Raw genomic sequence first — 18,338 nt, 5'->3', positions numbered from 1 at the left:
GAATAATTTATAATGATAACGTAACTCTGTTATTTAAAAACAATACAAATACAAGTAATTCTTTATTTAATTAAACTCGTGATAAGTACAAAAAAATAATTTAAATAAATAACTTACAAATAAATAAAATACTGGTAAATCACAAACGAAAGTGGAATGGACACGAAAATATCACAAAATAAACGAAAATATTTTCCCTTAAACGCTAATAAAATACTAGAACGCTTATCGCCCGATAAAACTCGTATTCGTTTAGCAAAGTTAACATCTTACTTGCTTATTAAACCCGTTTTAAATACCTAAAATTTAAATTATAAACAAAGCGTGACTGTCAAATCACAGATGCTTCTGTCAAAGTGACATTTAACTAGTGTCACTTGTCACAGTGACGTTTAACTGCTGTCACTCGTCGAAATGCCACTGTCATTGTTATTATTTCCGGTATCCTCGTTCATGTATTTTTTTATAATGCCATCTATCACAGTCTGCTTGTATACTTTGGTGTCTTTCAGTGGGTCGTCCTCTTCCGGTTTCCGTTTGGTGCCGTATTTGGGGTGTTCCGGAAAGAATTTCGTGTCTTCCGGTTCCGACGTTTTACTAAATCTAAAATAAACAATAATTGAATTGTGACCCTATTGAGGGAAAAAACTCACTTTTGGAACATATCATTTAGGGCCGGCACCATGTTTAACAGGTGGGAACCCACGGCCCTTTCGTATTCCAGTTTTTGCCTTTCCACTTGTAACCTCTCCCGTTCGATTTCCAGGTGCTCCTTTTGCACCAGCAGCATTTCTTTAAGGAGACTCGACACTTCTAGAAACAAATAAGCAAGACACTAGATGGCGCTTCTTGCCGAAGTTGGAAGTGACAGCAAACACACTTACCATTATTATTATTATTATTCACACCCCCGGTAACCTTGAAAACCCCCGCACCGTGTCCGGTCCCGTGGTTTGACGTCGCGGTCAGTCCCGTTTTCTGGATGCCGTTCTGCGCCGCCCCATTGGGTTGCAATATGAGCAACGGGAACGGCATGTTCCCCTTTCCTTTTCCCGTACCCATCACCATTTTTGCCGCCGGTGAGGTCATAATTGTGGCCGGGGGAGGTCCGTTTTGCGTTTGGCCTCTGTGGGGCGGCGCCGTCAACAGGTTCTGCGCTATTTGGATGCGCGGGAAGCTGGGGGCGGTGGTGCTGGTGGTGGTAGTAGTGGAGGCGGCTACGGTTGTCATGGGGACGGAGAGGGGCGGCACCGGAGACGGTTTCGGGGCGATCTTGATCGGGAGGATGATCTTGTCCGGTTCTTCTATGATTGTTGGGGTGATGGTGGCGGGCATGAGCGACGGGTTTTCTTCGAATTCGTCGTCAGAACTAAAAACGTCACATTTAAAGGGGATTTTTTATGCATTGAAATTTTATGTGAGGTTAAATGGGTGTTTGGAATTAGGTAGAGAGGGGCTCAAGCACGAACTTAATAAATGTACCTGCACTGTCAATTCAATGAATTCAATGACCACTACTATGGCCGCCATTTTGTTTGATTGTGTCGTTTCGATGTTGGTCACCCTGACAAATTTCAGTGGTGCCAACTGTGGGGAAACAAAACAATTAAAGTTTTTGAGAGGTTATGTTTACAAAAAGAAAATGAGGAACATGCATCGCCTATTCCAGACGATATGCCCAAGCGTCGTTTACTTATCGCCGAAAACTAGGCAATCCGCTATACACACACGTCAAACGTCAACTTCATTACCGTTATTTAATTTAATTATTTTTTATTGGCAACACTGAAAATGTTCAGAGTGACCAACATCAAAAAGACACAACCGCTATAAAAATGGCGGCTACCAGGCAGTGGCCATTTTTGGATAATGTGGCCACATGTATTAGCAGTTCAGGTATTATGTTTTTGACAATATGCACGAATTGGCAACCACGTCATTCATTGGCGTAACATGGCAAACCGTTAATTGACTTGATTGAATTTGAGATGAATTACTTACGAATCCCATCCGGAGTCGTAACTTTTCCCCATTTTAACCGCACACATGGGGCGCGCCATTCGATATAAAAAATCACTCAAAAATTGCAGTTTTTTATTTTGAAAACTGCTTTGTTTGATTGTAACCCGGGGCAACTCGCTTGTGTGCCAGTTTTTGTTTCATGGACAACTTTGAGAAACAACCCTGCCACCCCACGCTCATCCGAAACAATCATGACATGGTGTGTTATAGATCCTCACTACCTCCCTCCCGCCCTCAATTCTAGCCTAGACTCACCAATTACTATTAGATGTATTGGATTCCGCGTCGTCCAACTCGATATCCTCAATCTCCTCCTTGATGTCGGTCTGACAGACCTCGCTGAGTAAATTCTGGTTGTAAACGAGACTCTGCCTCAGGGCGTTCTTGCGACTCAGGATGTCGTCCATCGCCTTATAATGGGGCCAGTCGGGGTCGACGGTACCCAACCCGGTACCGGTCGCCATCGACTTCTTGATCCGATGGTAAAGGCACTTCAGGTTCCTGATGCGGGTTTTGATCTCGTCGGGGGTGCGACGGAACCCGTGTTTCGCCATATTGAACGCGATCAGGCGCATCACGGGCGCCTTACGATGGGTGAGGTACAGCTTGTTCTGGACCGTCGGGGAGCCCCACAGCTGGATCAGCAGTTTCGTCTCGTCCTCCCGGAAGTTCGTCGTACGCTTCTTCGGGGCGTTTCTGAAGTCCATCGTTTATTCGTCTTCTGTGGAGGATTTTTGGTTTATTTTTTGAAGTTTTTTTTTTTTTAATTTGTTTTGATCATTTTGAAGGATCGTACCGGGCGCAGGTTTTTTCGGGGGGGTTAATTTGAAGTGGGCAAAGGTACTGTCCGTACAGGGTGAGAGAAAAACCCCGGACTTATACACACCTATTAACGTTAATTACATTTTTATTAAACTATAGAATATACGTATGCGTATCATGTAAGATTTTGTTTACAGAAGGGAGAAAATTGACATGGGGTTTACATATCTAGTTTTTAAACTCCCTGATATTACAGGTCAAATATTTGATTTAGTTCTTCTGAAAAATCACTGTTTTTCGTCCATGTTATCCAATTTAGTAACGCTGTTTTTATACTAAATATTTATGTATAAAATTTAAATAAACAGTGTTGATAAATTAAATTTTGAATATATATTTTATGCAAAAAAATTGTTTTTCATCAACACAACCCTTGCACCCCCCCCACCCACCCCACACATTTGCCCAGTAAGGAATTCTTTGGAAAAATCGCCATTTTTTGTCAATAAAATCCAATCTAATAGCACTGATTTTCTATTAAATATTTATTAATATACACATATATAATTATATCAAATTTAAATAAAAAAACTGAGTTATTAGATTAATGACAAAACTAGCTTTTATTCATGCGTATTATTTTAGAAAACAATGATTTTTGTAACCAATTTCTTACTGGTAAGTTGTGTGGGGTGGGTGGGGGGGCAAGGTAGGGTTAATAAAAAACCGTTTATTTGTAGTAAATAATTGTATGAGAAAAAGATAATTTTTATAGTTGATAAAAAAAACTATACTTTTCTCACTTTACCTTAAGGTTTTCGAGTAAAACGTGAAATACTTATAGAAGGAAATCACCACGAACCTAATAAATATACCTGGTGACCGTCATTTTTTATAGTGGTTGTGTCCTTTCGATGTTGGTCACTTTGAACATTTTCAGTGTTGCCAACAAAAAATATAACTGAATTACCGTTATTCAATACACAGTTTTCGAAGATCCATATTTTTTTACGCTTAAAAAAACGGTCCTGGCGACTGAGTAAAACGGTTGTGTTTATATCGTTCCGCAGATTTTCGCTGATTTTTCAAGTATAAAGTGTTTAAATATAGTTAAAAATTTTAAAAATCAGTTGTATTATGTGTTTTTAAAGTGTAAGTGATAAATCCATTTCATAATTATTATCCTAAAATAGTAAAAAAGCCAAAACAATCGTTGTTTACTTTTAAATTCAACGGCTTGCCGAGTCTCTGATAAGGTGATTTAGCGAGACGATACATTGTGCGTATTGTGCGTGTGCTGATAAGAAAGCGATGCTTCATATACAGTACAGGTCCGGATCGAGGCAAAATTGAAAGTTTAAAGGATGGCAAGTGTCTTTGATGAACAGGGTTTTGACCCTAACAGTTGCGTTATATGTGAAGTACCTTTTGATGATTTAAAATCTGCCGTGCAATGTACGAGTTGCAAAAATTTTTTTCACGGGAAGTGTGAAAGTATTGACATGAGGGGCTTTCACATGAAAAAGGCTTCATGGAAATGTAAAAATTGTACTCCTGTAAATAATGATATCGATACCATAAATCGAAATGAACGATCGAGAAAACGAAGCAGAGTAGAGGAGGCTTTTATTGATCAAAACACTATTGAAACTATGAGTCAAACTCTAGGGCTGTTGGTTGATAAAACTAATTTGTTGACTGAAAAAATGGATATGCTATTGAAGGAGAATAAAGAGTTAAGGAAGGAAATAGCTGGTTTAAAAAATCGTCAGACTTCAACACCTTCAACTTTGGAGTCTAAAACCTATTCAAATGTTCTAAAAAAAAATAGTAACATTCTTGTAGTACAACAAAAGGGTGAAACCAAAGATGCAAAAAAGATTAAAGAGGATTTAAGAAATAAAGTTGATCCTGCTGACATAGGTATTGGGATCTCAATGGGAAGGAATACAAAAAATGGAGGTGTGATTCTTGATTGTGGAGAAGAAAAGGAAATAACCAGGGTGCAGTCAACTATTCAGAGGAAACTGGGAGAAAATTATACTGTTGTTAAACCAACTATAAAGGAAAACAGAATAAAAGTAGTCGGGGTGGATGAGAGTGAATTAAATAGCAGTGATGAAGAAATTATTAATAAGGTAATTAGGCAAAATGAACTCAAATCTGCATGCAAAAACTTTAATATAAAAATTGTTCGTAAAACTAAACCTATAAATAAAAAATGCAATATTATATTTGAGGTAGATATTGATAGTTATAATTTCATAATAGATAGGCAAAAAATTAATATAGGATGGAACCGTTGCTGGGTTTATAATGATTATGGTATGATACGATGCTTTAAATGTTGCAAATATGGTCATGTTATGAAGGATTGCACTGGTAGCATAGTTTGTCCAAAATGTACTGGTAACCATGATGGTAAAGATTGTTTGGAAGGTAATCCTAAGTGTATTAATTGTATTACCGCTAATCAAAAATATGGTTTGAAAGTTGAGGTTGATCATGTGGTTTGGGATGTTAAGAAGTGTGCGACATATCAAAGGCTCGAAAATCTTCAAAGGGGTAAATATTTAAAGTAGCAATTAGATAGAGATATTGATAAAAATTCAAATGTGGTTTATTTGAATTGTCAGGGGTATCTTAATAACAAGGATAATATAGTTTTATTAATAAATTGTTGGAAACCAAGGATCTTGCTATTATCTGAAACTCATGTATCTTCTGAGGAAGAAATGTGTGAACTGGAAGTGGATGGCTATTTCTTAGAACAATGTACCACAACTAATAGAAGAACAGGCGGTGTAATGATTTTGATAAGGAAAGATATTAAATATAAGCGAGTAACATTAGAATGTGTGGAAGAGTATGTATGGAATGTTAGTATAGAAATATTTCTTAATGGATCCAAGTATCTTTGTAGTGTTTTGTATCACCCCCCTAACAATAGAGATGCGAGGTTTATCGAATATTTTTCAAACTATTTGGACCAAGTAAGTAGCATTGAGGGCATAAATATTATAGCTGGTGACTTTAATTTTGATTTAACAAAATACTCCTTTTATGGTGAAAAAATATTAAATAGTATATATAGGTCTGGATTCACTCAACTAGTCAACACTTCTACAAGAATAACAAACAACAGTAGCACCTTGATTGACTTTATTATATCAAATGATAAAAATTTATTGGTTCAGGTTCATCACACACCAAAAATTAGTGATCACTCTATTGTGTCTGTATGCCTTCCAAACACAAACGACGAAAAAGAAAAAAATACATTCTACCATCGGTCCATGAAACATTATCATACAGAAACTTTACAAAACTGCTTGTCTGACAGGTCATGGAACAATAATATAGCAGATGTAAATATCTTGGCAAATTCTTTTGTTTTAGATATAGAAAATATTTTAAATGTAATGTGTCCCAAGTTAAAAATATGTGTTAGCCAAAAATATAAAAATAAAAAATGGATAACTTGTGATATCTTACAGCTAATGGAAAATAGGGACAAGTTATATGTAAGGGCAATTCAGGAGGGCACTACATATTTATGGGATAGTTATAAAAGGATAAGAAATCAAATAGTGAATAAAATAAAAATAGAAAAAGATAAATATTTTCGCGAAGCTATAGATGAAAATAAAAATAATTCTGTAGAGCTTTGGAAAAATCTTAAAAGCCTTCTACCGGGTAAAAATTCCGTATTACCAAATGAGGTTGTATTTGAGGGCCAGACATTTACTGAGGAGTTGGACATAGCAGATAAATTTAATAAATACTTTATTAATAGCGTAGATCAAATTGTAGATATTTTACCCAAACTTTCAGTTTTAGAAAATACAGTTGATAATATATCAACGTATACTATATGGGATAAATTTGAAAATACCACTATGAGTGAAACTAGGTGTCTATTAAAAAATATGAAAAATGTTAAAGGAGGGGAAAGTGGTATCTCAAAAAAGGTTCTTGTAGATGTATTTAATATTGTAGGCAACCGTGTGTTAGACATAATTAATACATCGCTTCAAAATGGTGAATTCCCAGAAAATTGGAAGGTCTCTACTATCTTACCGGTTCCTAAGGTTTCAAACACAAAGCAGGCAAGTGAATTTAGGCCTATAAATACTGTACCAGTTTACGAAAAACTTCTAGAGCTAACTGTAAAAACCCAACTACAAACTTACTGCGATAATAATAAAATTTTAACAAAAAATCAGTCAGGGTTTCGACCTCAACATTCTTGCGAATCTGTGATAGTTAACATCTGTGATAATTTTAATAGAGAAATAGATAAGGGAAATTTTGTTTTGGCAATTTTCTTGGATTTTAGAAGAGCCTTTGAGACAGTAAATCGAAATATTTTACTTCTTAAAATGGAAAAAATGGGTATAAGAGGTACGGTTCTAAATTGGTTTAAGTCGTATTTACATAACAGAAAGCAAGTGGTCAAGTTTAAAAATAATTTGTCTCTTGCAAAAGAAATTGTTCATGGTGTTCCTCAAGGCACTGTGTTGGGCCCAATTTTGTTCCTTATGTATATAAATGATATTGTTAAGGTAATGAGTAGAAGTAATTCAGTATTATTTGCGGATGACACTATGCTGTATGTTGTGGGCAAAGATGTAAATAAAATGCAAGACGATCTAAATTTTGATTTAAATAATATATATAGATGGTTGTGTGATAATAACTTGAGCATTAATGCGGCTAAAACAAAATTTTGTTTATTTGGAAATAAAATTAGATTAAATGAAGTTAATTTAAATACAATAAATATCAAAATTAATAATGAAGCAATTTCCTACCAAAGAGAAATTAAATATCTGGGTGTTATTTTTGCTCCACATTTGAATTTTTATTCGCATATAGACAGCATAACACGCAAAATGTCAAAAAAAATTAATTTTTTATCGAGAATTGGCAAAAACCTATCAAACAAAATTATTAATCTATAATAGTATTATTGTGCCGCATTTAGATTTTTGTTCTGCACTCCTGTTTGGTGTTCCGGATTACAAGATCAATAGACTTCAAATCATACAAAACAGAGCCATGAGGGTCATACTAAAATGTAATAGATATACACCGGTGGATAATATGCTAAATGTCCTAAATATTTTGGCAGTAAAACAAAAAATATTGTTTAATACATGTATGTTTGTTTTTAAATTAAAAAATAAATTGCTACCAGAATATATTTGCGAAAAAATCACAATATTTAGTGATTTGCATAACTATGCTACCAGACAGCGAGGGGATTTTGTACTAATGGGGAGACATACTTCAGACAGAATGACAAATACCATTCTCCATAAAGGCCTCAAATATTTTAACGAATTGCCAATACATTTAAAGAACAGTGAAAGCCTAGTCACATTTAGAAAAACATTAAAAAGATATATATATTCCATCCCAAGAAATTAAATTATATTATATTGTATAGGTATAAGGTATAAATGTTTTATTTTGGTTGTATTGCTTTGTGTTTTATTATTTTATCTTTACTCTTTTAATTTGGTTTAAGGTTTTATATTTTTAAATTTTAAATTTTTTAGGCTCTAGATTAGGTTTTAAATTTTTTATATTTACATATTTTATTTTTTTTTTTTATCTTAGTTAAGGTCTTAAATTTTATTGTTTCAAATTTATGATAGTTTTAAGTTTTATATATATATTTTTTAAATTATCTGTTGTCACTTGTTGGTATAATTTATACTTATACCTATAATACCTATTTGTTAGTTTACTATATGCCATTTAAATTTTCCTTTTTATTTTTAGTTATATTCTAAAATTTTCTTTCTTTGTAATTTTTTGTAGCATGATGCTAAATAAAGAAACATTATTATTATTATTATTATTAATATAGACGTAAACGTTATCTTAGCCGCTGTTTGACAGCTCTCCAAAAAGTGTCTTCGAAATAGGTGATACGTTTAGCTTTATTTCCAAGAAATTCGTTTTTATTGTTTTCTTTGTGATTTGCAGGTTAACATGGCAATTAACCATAACAAACCCTTATTGGTCGAGAGCAGTTACGTGCTTGCAACGGATCCGTGATCACGTACCCATGTGGATCCAGGCTTACGATTAAAAACACAAAAAACTGCACTCGAAAGCGATAATGCTGGAAGCTCATCCAACTTTGATGTTCAACAGGACTAAATATACAGACATTTTCCTGTTCCCAAACTTTGAGTTTCTTTGTCTCTTTCTCTTCTAAATGAAGTTGTCCAGGCTTACGATTAATAAGGATGGCCAACAATAAAACTGAAAATTTGCAGGGCGGAAGGAGGTACACACAAGCCACTGGTTTGCCTATGAGGCATTTGGATTTCTTATGGATAAGATTGAATGCAGGAAATCTGTCAGCAGTAGCAAAAAAGATGACTCATTCCCAAATAGAAGATTCAGAGGTGAAAAATATTTTTTATTTTACAAGCGAAAACTCATTCTTTACAAAAACACTAACACTGTACGTTTAGCTAAGCACGTTCATTTTGCCATGGAATAGCTCCATTGCTGGAACAATATGCTGCAAATTCTTCACGAATTTCCTGAGGAATTTTTGCAGACTTTGCTCAGGAAAAGAAATTTTGATCTTATTTGCCATACAGTGGGAGAAAATCCCAAAAAATTCTAAAACAGAAAACTCAATTTTCTCAAAATCTATGGGACATTTCATAGTTTTTATTTTTGTAATAGATGCTCCCTTTAAGTGCAAATTTAAAAGTGTTTTACATAATTTTTCGAAAAACGACTAATAAAGCAGTTATTGACACTTTTTGATTTTCGTACCAGAACTGCCTGGAAAATAAGAAAAATTAAAAGTAGACCGAATTAAAAAATTATTTTGTCTATATATAGGGCATGAAAAGATAATAAAAAAAGTCTTATGACAAAATCTTTTATTTTCTGCAGGAAAGCCAGGAAAAATTAAAAATATTCCATAAAAACTAGGGGTACCTGTGACCATCAAAAAACCATTTTAATTTTTTATGAAAAATCTATAGGTTTAATGAAAATATGATTTAAATAAAAGTTGTTTAGAATAATAAGGTCTATGCCTTGGAAAAGAAATTTTGATTTTTTTGTTCATACAGTGGGAGAAAATGCCAAAAAACTTTAAAACAAAAAACTCAATTTTCCCAAAATCTATGGGACATTTCATAGTTTTTATTTTAGTAATGGAAGCTCCCTTTAAGGGCAAATTTAAAAGTGTTTTACATAATTTTTCGAAAAACGACTAATAAAGCAGTTATTGACACTTTTCGATTTTTGGACCAGAAACTGCCTGGAAAATAAAAAAAATTAAATTAGGCAAAATGAAAAAATTATTTGTGCTCCTTATTCAGCGTGAAGAGATGATCAAAAAAGTCTTATGATAAAATCTTCCATTTCCCATAGGAAACTCAGGAAAAAATAGAAAATCTCGTAAAAACTAGGGGTACCTCAGTTGAAAAAATTATATGGATTTTATTTTTTTATGCAAAATCTATGGGTTTAATAGAAATATGGGTTAAGTAAAAGTTGCTTGGAATAACGAGGAGTATACTTAGAAAAAGAAATTTTAATGTTATTTTCCATACAATGGGAGAAAATCTCAAAAAACTTTAAAACAAAAAACTCAATTTTCTCAAAATCTATGGGACATTTGATAGTTTTTATTTTTGTAATAGATGCTCCCTTTAAGTGCAAATTTAAAAGTGTTTTACATAATTTTTCAAAAAACGACTAGTAAAGCAGTTATTGACACTTTTCGATTTTCGTACCAGAACTGCCTGGAAAATAAGAAAAATTAAAAGTAGACTGAATTAAAAAATTCTTTTGTCTATATATAGGGCATGAAAAGATAATAAAAAAAGTCTTATGACAAAATCTTTTATTTTCTGCAGGAAAGCCAGGAAAAATTAAAAATATTCCATAAAAACTAGGGGTACCTGTGACCATCAAAAAACCATTTTAATTTTTTATAAAAAATCTATGGGTTTAATGAAAATATGGTTTAAATAAAAGTTGTTTAGAATAATAAGGTCTATGCCTTAGAAAAGAAATTTTGATTTTTTTGTTCATACAGTGGGAGAAAATGCCAAAAAACTTTAAAACAAAAAACTCAATTTTCTCAAAATCTATGGGACATTTCATAGTTTTTATTTTAGTTATGGAAGCTCCCTTTAAGGGCAAATTTAAAAGTGTTTTACATAATTTTTCGAAAAACGACTAATAGAGCAGTTATTGACGCTTTTCGATTTTTGGACCAGAAACTGCCTGGAAAATAAAAAAAATTAAATTAGGCAAAATGAAAAAATTCTTTGTTCTGCCTATTTAGCGTGAAGAGATGATCAAAAAAGTCTTATGATAGAACCTTCCATTTCCCATAAGAAACTCAGGAAAAAATAGAAAACCTCGTAAAAACTAGGGGTACCTGAGTTGAAAAAATTATATGGATTTTATTTTTTTATGCAAAATCTATGGGTTTAATAGAAATATGGGTTAAGTAAAAGTTGCTTGGAATAACGAGGAGTATGCTTAGAAAAAGAAATCTTAATGTTATTTTTCATACAGTGGGAGAAAATCCCAAAAAAGTCTAAAATAAAAAACTCAATTTTCCCAAAATCTATGGGACATTTGATAGTTTTTATTTTTGTAATAGATGCTCCCTTTAAGTGCAAATTTAAAAGTGTTTTACATAATTTTTCGAAAAACGACTAATAAAGCAGTTATTGACACTTTTTGATTTTCGTACCAGAACTGCCTGGAAAATAAGAAAAATTAAAAGTAGACCGAATTAAAAAATTATTTTGTCTATATATAGGGCATGAAAAGATAATAAAAAAAGTCTTATGACAAAATCTTTTATTTTCTGCAGGAAAGCCAGGAAAAATTAAAAATATTCCATAAAAACTAGGGGTACCTGTGACCATCAAAAAACCATTTTAATTTTTTATGAAAAATCTATAGGTTTAATGAAAATATGATTTAAATAAAAGTTGTTTAGAATAATAAGGTCTATGCCTTGGAAAAGAAATTTTGATTTTTTTGTTCATACAGTGGGAGAAAATGCCAAAAAACTTTAAAACAAAAAACTCAATTTTCCCAAAATCTATGGGACATTTCATAGTTTTTATTTTAGTAATGGAAGCTCCCTTTAAGGGCAAATTTAAAAGTGTTTTACATAATTTTTCGAAAAACGACTAATAAAGCAGTTATTGACACTTTTCGATTTTTGGACCAGAAACTGCCTGGAAAATAAAAAAAATTAAATTAGGCAAAATGAAAAAATTATTTGTGCTCCTTATTCAGCGTGAAGAGATGATCAAAAAAGTCTTATGATAAAATCTTCCATTTCCCATAGGAAACTCAGGAAAAAATAGAAAATCTCGTAAAAACTAGGGGTACCTCAGTTGAAAAAATTATATGGATTTTATTTTTTTATGCAAAATCTATGGGTTTAATAGAAATATGGGTTAAGTAAAAGTTGCTTGGAATAACGAGGAGTATACTTAGAAAAAGAAATTTTAATGTTATTTTCCATACAATGGGAGAAAATCTCAAAAAACTTTAAAACAAAAAACTCAATTTTCTCAAAATCTATGGGACATTTGATAGTTTTTATTTTTGTAATAGATGCTCCCTTTAAGTGCAAATTTAAAAGTGTTTTACATAATTTTTCAAAAAACGACTAGTAAAGCAGTTATTGACACTTTTCGATTTTCGTACCAGAACTGCCTGGAAAATAAGAAAAATTAAAAGTAGACTGAATTAAAAAATTCTTTTGTCTATATATAGGGCATGAAAAGATAATAAAAAAAGTCTTATGACAAAATCTTTTATTTTCTGCAGGAAAGCCAGGAAAAATTAAAAATATTCCATAAAAACTAGGGGTACCTGTGACCATCAAAAAACCATTTTAATTTTTTATAAAAAATCTATGGGTTTAATGAAAATATGGTTTAAATAAAAATTGTTTAGAATAATAAGGTCTATGCCTTAGAAAAGAAATTTTGATTTTTTTGTTCATACAGTGGGAGAAAATGCCAAAAAACTTTAAAACAAAAAACTCAATTTTCTCAAAATCTATGGGACATTTCATAGTTTTTATTTTAGTTATGGAAGCTCCCTTTAAGGGCAAATTTAAAAGTGTTTTACATAATTTTTCGAAAAACGACTAATAAAGCAGTTATTGACACTTTTCGATTTTTGGACCAGAAACTGCCTGGAAAATAAAAAAATTTAAATTAGGCGAAATGAAAAAATTCTTTGTTCTGCCTATTCAGCGTGAAGAGATGATCAAAAAAGTCTTATGATAGAACCTTCCATTTCCATAAGAAACTCAGAAAAAAATAGAAAACCTCGTAAAAACTAGGGGTACCTGAGTTGAAAAAATTATATGTATTTTATTTTTTTATGCAAAATCTATGGGTTTAATAGAAATATGGATTAAGTAAAAGTTGCTTGGAATAATGAGGAGTATACTTAGAAAAAGAAATTTTAATGTTATTTTCCATACAATGGGAGAAAATCTCAAGAAATTTTAAAACAAAAAACTCAATTTTCTCAAAATCTATGGGACATTTGATAGTTTTTATTTTTGTAATAGATGCTCCCTTTAAGTGCAAATTTAAAACCATTTTACATAATTTTTCGAAAAACGACTAATAAAGCAGTTATTGACACTTTTCGATTTTTGGACCAGAAACTGCCTGGAAAATAAAAAAAATTAAATTAGGCGAAATGAAAAAATTCTTTGTTCTGCCTATTCAGCGTGAAGAGATGATCAAAAAAGTCTTATGATAAAATCTTCCATTTCCCATAGGAAACCCAGGAAAAAATAGAAAACCTCGTAAAAACTAGGGGTACCTGAGTTGAAAAAATTATATGGATTTTATTTTTTTATGCAAAATCTATGGGTTTAATAGAAATATGGGTTAAGTAAAAGTTGCTTGGAATAACGAGGAGTATGCTTAGAAAAAGAAATCTTAATGTTATTTTTCATACAGTGGGAGAAAATCCCAAAAAAGTCTAAAATAAAAAACTCAATTTTCCCAAAATCTATGGGACATTTGATAGTTTTTATTTTTGTAATAGATGCTCCCTTTAAGTGCAAATTTAAAAGTATTTTACATAATTTTTCGAAAATTGAACTTTTTTTAATATTAGTCAGGGACAACATTTCAGTATCATCTCTGCAAGCACCAGGACTAACTTTCCCTTCTACTTCACTATCCAGGGCTCCTTGTGGACAATAAATATTTGCTGAAGAGTTACTTTTGCGTCCTAAGGTAAGTCATCACAACTAATTCTGCTTTATGTGGCTCTAGAAGCATTGGTTTTCTTAAAACTCTAAAGACAGATGCCAAAAGCATTTTCCACTACTCGGCGTGCTCGACTCAACCTGTAATTGAAAATTCTTTGTATTGAACCTTTTTCATAAATTCCTGAATAAGGTTTCATTAAATTATCAGCCAGGGCAAACGCTTCGTCTCCTAAAATTACGTATGATTTTGGTAATGGCAAATTTAAAGCATTATTTTGAAGACGTTCATACAACTCTGTGTTTTTAAAAATTCCTCCGTCTGAGATTCTTCCTTGAACACCAACATCAATAAATAGAAAATTATAATTAGCATCAACTAGGGCAAAGAGAACGATGCTGAAAAACGGCTTATATAATTAAAAAAGTCACTTGGTAAACTAAGTGACTAGTTTTCTCAATAAAGGTCAAATTTATTATATGGTTATATAGAAAACTCACGGGGTCAAAAACAATGCCTTAAAAGTTAAACTTACGTCACAGACAAATTTTGGCATTAAAAAATTAGTATTTTATTCCAGGCAGTTGGGATAAAGTGATTTTACTATTCCAGGCAATTGGGCATACATACGTCATAGGGATCAGTCTATGACCTAGACTCGACTGCCTGAAATTACAAACATGAATTACTACTCATAAAACAAGTGACAAAATATCCAGTACCTTAAGTTAAGAATATAGGACCTAATGGCCCTTTGAGAACCCTAATAAGGCCCGAACAGGTAGCGAATTATCGGCCGAGGTATTCGCCCTAAAATCTTCACAAAAGACCGAGCATAAAAGGTGAAAAAGTACAGTTAGGTTAGGTAGGCGGAAGAAGAAGGTCTTTGCTAACTTTCAAATGTTGCCAACTTTGTTATTTTATATGACACCCCCTGTATATTGTATGGAATTCTGAGTGCAACAATGTCAATAAGTACAACGCTAAAAACAGCATTGCCAAAAAAAAATTCCAAGACACCTTAATTATCTCTCCTCTTTCTTTTGCCTTATTTTATATCTCTTTTTTTTCTTGTAAAATTACGTAATAAAAACATATATTAACCCCACGCCAATACAGGGTTGCCAACCCTTTAAGTTAACAAAGAAGTTAAAAAGGCACCAAGTACTCCATATATCAGTTAAATTCCAAATGGATCCAGGTGGTGTCCAAAAACAAGGTTACCACCAACTTTAAGGTACAATATCTTAAAAACTAATGAGAATATTCGTGTGAAACAAAGAATGGAATGTTCAGGACAATATTCCATATAATTAATGTATAATGTTCACACCAGTTCAAACAAGAGTTATGAAGTTATCAGCCCTTTTAGGCATTGCGTGTCAAGGACACTGTCCGATCCTCAAGGTGACCAGTCACTTCAAACCCCAAAATCTCAAAAACTACTTGGAATATTCTCATGAAATAAAAAGCAGAAGGTTCAGTACAATATTCCTCAGAAATAATGTTTAATGTTCGAACCAGTTCAAACAAAAATTCTCAAGGTACCAGCCCTTTTAGGCAGTGGGGTCCAAGAAAACTGCATGATTCTCAAGAGGACCACTCACTTTGAAGTACAATATCTTGAAAACTAATAAGAATATTCTTATGAAATAAAAAGTAGAAGGTTCAGTGGAATATTCCCTAAAAATAATGTTTAATACTCGAACCAGTTTAAACAATATTTTTTAAGATATAAGCGTGTTTAAGCACTGCTGTCCAAAAACAATCTTTGAACTTTCAGGTGTCCAGTCACTTCAAACCCCAAAATCTTAAAAACTACTTGGAATATTCTCATGAAATAAAAATCAGAAGGTTCAGTACAATATTCCTCAAAAATAATGTTTAATACTCGAATCGGTTTAAACAATATTTTTCAAGATATAAACGTTTTTAAGCACTGCTGTCCAAAAACAATCTTTGAACTATAAGGTAACCATTCACTTTAATCTCCAAAATCTTAAAAACTGCTCGGAATATTTTCATGATATAAAAAGTAAAATATTCACGAGAATATTCTTTAAAAATAATGTTTAATGTTCAAACCAGTTAAGAAAAAAATTATCAAGGTATCAGTCCTTTTAGGCAGTTGGGTCCAAGAAAACTGCATGATTCTCAAGAGGACCACTCACTTTGAAGTACAATATCTTGAAAACAAATAAGAATATTCTGATGAAATAAAAAGTGGAATCTTCAGGAGAATATTTCCTACAAATAATGTTTAATATTCAAGCTAGTTAAAACAAAAGTTCTCAAGATATTAGCTTTTTTAGGCAGCCCAAGGGCACTCTTTGTGTTCAAGGTGACCACTCACTTCAAAGCGTAATATCTTGAAAACTAATAAGAATATTCTGATGAAATAAAAAGTGGAATATTCAGGAGAATATTTCCTATAAATACTATTCAATGTTCAAGCCAGTTTAAACAAGAGTTCTCAAGATATCAGCTTTTCTAGGCAGCCCAAGGGCACTCTTTGTGTTCAAGGTGACCACTCACTTCAAAGCGTAATATCTTGAAAACTAATGAGAATATTCTTATGAAGTAAAAAGTGGAATGTTCAGGAGACTATTCCCTAAAAATAATATTTACTATTCCAGTAAGTTCAAACAAAAATTCTAAAGATATCAGCTTTTTTAGGCAGTGCTATCCAAGGACAATGTTCGTTCTTCCACGAGTGGTCACCTTGAGGATCTGGACACTTTAAAGTACGATATCTTGAAAAATAATGAGAATATTTCAATTCAATAAAAAGTGGAATATTCCCTAAAAATTACGTTAATTTTCAAAGCCTTTGCCACAAAGATTCTTAATATATCAACGCTTTTAGGCAGTGCTGTCCAAGGACACTGCTTGATCCTTAAGGTGACTACTCACTTTGAGGTACAATATCTTGGAAACTAATTGGAATATTCGTATGAAATAAAAAGTGGTATATTCAGGATAATATTCTCCAAAAATAATATTTAATGTTTAAATCAGTTCAAACAAGAATTTTCAAGAAATCGGCCTTCATATCCCTTAACCTTAAAAACCACTTGGAATATTCTCATGAAACAAAAAGTAGAATGTCCAGTTGAATATTCAGTATTGCCAAAACTGTCAATTGTCAAAAATGACAGCAATAAGAAAATGTATTAATCAAGAGTGCTGCTCGCTTGTAAGAAATGTTATTATATTATGACAGCTACGTCAAGTCAGTGCTGCCAACCCTTTGGATTAAAAAAAAAACAGAAAATAAATTGGCAACATTGCGAATAAGGGTCATCAATTAGACAATCCGAACCACGTGACTTAACGATAACAATCTTAGGAATTTTAACTTTTGCGCGCCAATCGTCGGCCATATTGAAAAAGTTTGACGGTTCGCAGCTTATGTCAAATGGTTATTTTTCACAAAACAGTGTTGCCAAACCGGATTTTTTTTTCATGTGGATCATAAAATTTCACACGGAATTCGAATACGTAACAAACCATTTAAAATAAGAAAGTTTCCTGGGCTCAAACACCCTCAAAATGATTAAAATACATCCCGTATTCACATAGGGAAGATACAAAATAATTAAAGGGGTTAAATACACCTGGCAATAACTCCCCAAAGCCTCTCCCTCCCCCCCCCAAAGCAAACCGGACCGCCGCCGTATCGATCCGACTTTCCCGTTTGACGCATGGTTTGTTCAATAAAACGCGCGCCATCCAGGACGTCCATTGTTTTTCTAAGTAATAAACGCTTATAAAAAAACAAAACAGTGTATTTTAGGGCCAGCACACTTACCAGGGACACAATAACGCGATGTTATTTAACACGACAAACCGTAACCGGCGCGCATTCATCACCTACGTGCGAAAAACTCGGAAACCCGACTGAGCTGAGCCGTAATGTGAGGAAGAAGAGTCGATTGTGCTCGCGTGGGGCTGCTCAGCTCAGCTCAACCACCCTACTCAACTGAATCGATAGAGGGGCGCATGCCCCCCGAGGCCCTCCGGACGCACCGCAATCTACCTACGGGGCTTAAGTAGGACACGGCCCGCCAATTTTAACTGAACTAAAGGTGTGCGTGTGCGAAGTTGGGTTTTTTGTTGTCGCTCCGTCCTTGTTTATCGCGTTTGTTTTCGGGGCGGGCTCGTCAGCTGTTCTGAGTCGGGTCGGTCAGCCGGTTATAACGGCTTTTAGTTAACCGAGATAAATAGTCCGGGAGATCGCACTTTTATTATTTTTTTAATTAATTAGATACTCAATAAAGTGAGGTTATT

General features: G+C 33.1%; 1 protein-coding gene across 1 annotated transcript; it reads right to left on the bottom strand.

Annotated features, from left to right (window-relative positions):
• Positions 1–49: 49 nt before the first annotated feature.
• On the bottom strand, positions 50–18,107 carry LOC126746935 (uncharacterized). Its single transcript, XM_050455360.1, has 5 exons — positions 17,860–18,107; positions 2,278–2,743; positions 885–1,369; positions 654–813; positions 50–603 (listed from the first exon to the last, which is right to left on the bottom strand). The coding sequence occupies exons 2-5, from the start codon at positions 2,727–2,729 to the stop codon at positions 393–395; spliced, it is 1,308 nt and encodes a 435-aa protein (XP_050311317.1). The 5' UTR covers positions 2,730–2,743; positions 17,860–18,107; the 3' UTR covers positions 50–392.
• Positions 18,108–18,338: the final 231 nt, after the last annotated feature.

Source organism: Anthonomus grandis, chromosome 18 (genome assembly GCF_022605725.1).
Source record: "Anthonomus grandis grandis chromosome 18, icAntGran1.3, whole genome shotgun sequence".
Classification (NCBI taxonomy): Eukaryota; Metazoa; Arthropoda; class Insecta; order Coleoptera; family Curculionidae; genus Anthonomus; species Anthonomus grandis.
The sequence above is the reverse complement of the archived record's forward strand: the minus strand, read 5'-3'. Positions and strand labels throughout refer to the sequence as shown.